At 49.8% G+C, this 2,122-nt stretch overlaps 1 protein-coding gene across 1 annotated transcript in view; it reads left to right on the top strand.

Annotated features, from left to right (window-relative positions):
- The window catches only part of LOC102818008 (sodium/nucleoside cotransporter 1-like), a 53,026-nt gene that overhangs the window by 26,917 nt on the left and 23,987 nt on the right, over positions 1–2,122 (top strand). Inside the window, exon 6 of the mRNA XM_006878002.1 lies at positions 1,380–1,505. Coding sequence (XP_006878064.1) covers positions 1,380–1,505 — 126 coding nt within the window. The remainder of the gene's footprint in view (positions 1–1,379; positions 1,506–2,122) is intronic.

Here is a 2,122-nt window from a genome sequence, read left to right as displayed (position 1 = left end):
AAGACCACACCAGTCCCCTAGCTTTTCAGTGTCTCCCAGGTCCAGACCCAACATTCTTACCTCTCTCTTCAACTCCAATCTAATATGTCCAATTCAATTACTGGGCATCTGGTGCGTGTCTCAAACTTAATTCACTAAGTCCCTCTTCAGAACTACACCTCCCATGTTTTCCCAGCTCAGTGAAAGGCAACATTCTCCACTTGATTTGTGTTCACACAGAAATTGAGGTGTTGCCCTTTCTGCCTCTGCCTCTTACCTGCTTCATCCATCAGTTTGTGAGCTGTGTCAGCTCAGCCTCCACGCTGAACCCCAGGCCTGCCACCTGTCCCCTCCTTTGCTGCCACCACACTGCTCCCAGCCACCCATGACTTCACTTCAAGGCCTTCTACCTGTTCTTCCTGCTTCCAGTCCGTCCCCTACTCTCCATTCTTCACATGCACACTGGGGTGACCCTTTAAAAATACAAACCATACCATACCACCGCCTGCTTAAACAAATTCACATTCTTCCTTACCCAGAAGGAAGACACTCTGTGTGCCTTCTGCCTTTCCTGCTCCATCATGAACTAGCCTCTTGCTCACTCTGATCCACACACACCGGCCTTCTAACAGCATCTCAGAGTTGCTAGGTTTGCTTGTTCCTGCCTCAGGGTCTTTGCTGTTCTCTCTGCCAGACCTTATACTGCAGATCTCAGCCCAAATTTCACCTTCTCTCAGAGGCCTTTGCTGATCAGTCACATATCTTCATAGCTTGTATCACTACCTAAAATTATATTGTCTATTTAGTTTCTTCCCCCACACCCTCCTCACGGCTCCCAGGATGTACATTCCATAAGGACAGGACAGGAACGTTGTCTGGTTTACACCTGTATACCTAGGCTCACAGCAGGTGCTCAGTTACTATTGATTGAATGATTGATTGAATGAATGAATGAATGAATAGCTCCAGGCTTCCCCGGAGGCCCTGAAATAAACATACAATTTAATGCCTCAGTTCCTTTCTCTTGGCAGTCCCTTTGACTTCATCAAAAGCTCAGATCTGGAGTTAGGCCTACTTCCCATCCCTGTGAGCAGGGGCAACTCTCTGGATCTCTCAGGGCCTGTGTTTGCTCTCCTGGAAAATAGGGGTGACCATGGCTCTCTCAGAAGGCTGGGAATCGTGTATGTGGGGGCATTGGTGGGGCACTCACCCTTGAAAGCTTTATCAGGTGTAGGGGCAGGTATGGCGGTCCTTCCAGAGGTACAGATAAGTACAGATCATGGTCCTCCCCAAACCCCAAGACACCGTGACACTCACTGGCACCATCCTACTCCCCAGGAGGGGAGATGTCCCTAGCCTGGCCTGGTCAGCTCTGAGTCGGGTGTCTTTCCCATCTGCAGAATGTGGTGCCTTCCCTGATCCAGCCCTACTTGTCAGATATGACGCTTTCTGAGGTCCACGTTGTCATGACTGGAGGCTACGCCACCATCGCCAGCAGCCTGCTGGGTGTCTACATCTCCTTGGGGGTATGTAGAGTCCTCCCTCTGCTTGCTCATGCCATCAACCTGAAGCTACCCTACCTTAATGGAATCCCCTCAGTGGGTTGCAGCCTGAAACTTGGGCACCACCTGAGGAAGGCAGGTCAGGTGGTCTGGGTCACCCCATCAGGCTTCTCCCGTGGCCAATAGAAGCAAAGATTCCCTGTGTCCCATTTGCTGAGCACCTACTGTTTACTTGGCAATGGACTTTAATATCCCCATTTTGCAGATGAGGAAATAGAGGCTCAGAGAAAGTAAGAGCCGTGCCCAGAGCCAGTATTTGAGCCCAGATCAATATGACTCTAAGATGTGCCCTTGTCACCGCAGTCCTGCACTTAGGCTCTCCCCAGAGATTTCTCCTTTCCTCTCCCCCCATTCCTCCCTACAGAGTCTGCACAAGTTTCCCCTCTGCTCCTGAATTATTGTTTGTTCAGATTTCTGAGGACAGTGTATTTCTAGGTCAGATTTCAGTGGTGTAAACCAGGCCCATAAACCAACCACAATACTTCTGTCAGGCAGGCCAAGATGAATCTTTAAATGTGTCCCCTATAAAACCTGAAACCAAACCCCTTGCTATTGAATTGATTCCAGCTCACGGCTACCCC

The sequence above is a fragment of the Chrysochloris asiatica genome, unplaced genomic scaffold, assembly GCF_000296735.1.
Source record: "Chrysochloris asiatica unplaced genomic scaffold, ChrAsi1.0 scaffold00856, whole genome shotgun sequence".
Classification (NCBI taxonomy): Eukaryota; Metazoa; Chordata; class Mammalia; order Afrosoricida; family Chrysochloridae; genus Chrysochloris; species Chrysochloris asiatica.
This window is presented reverse-complemented; position numbering and strand designations above follow the sequence as displayed.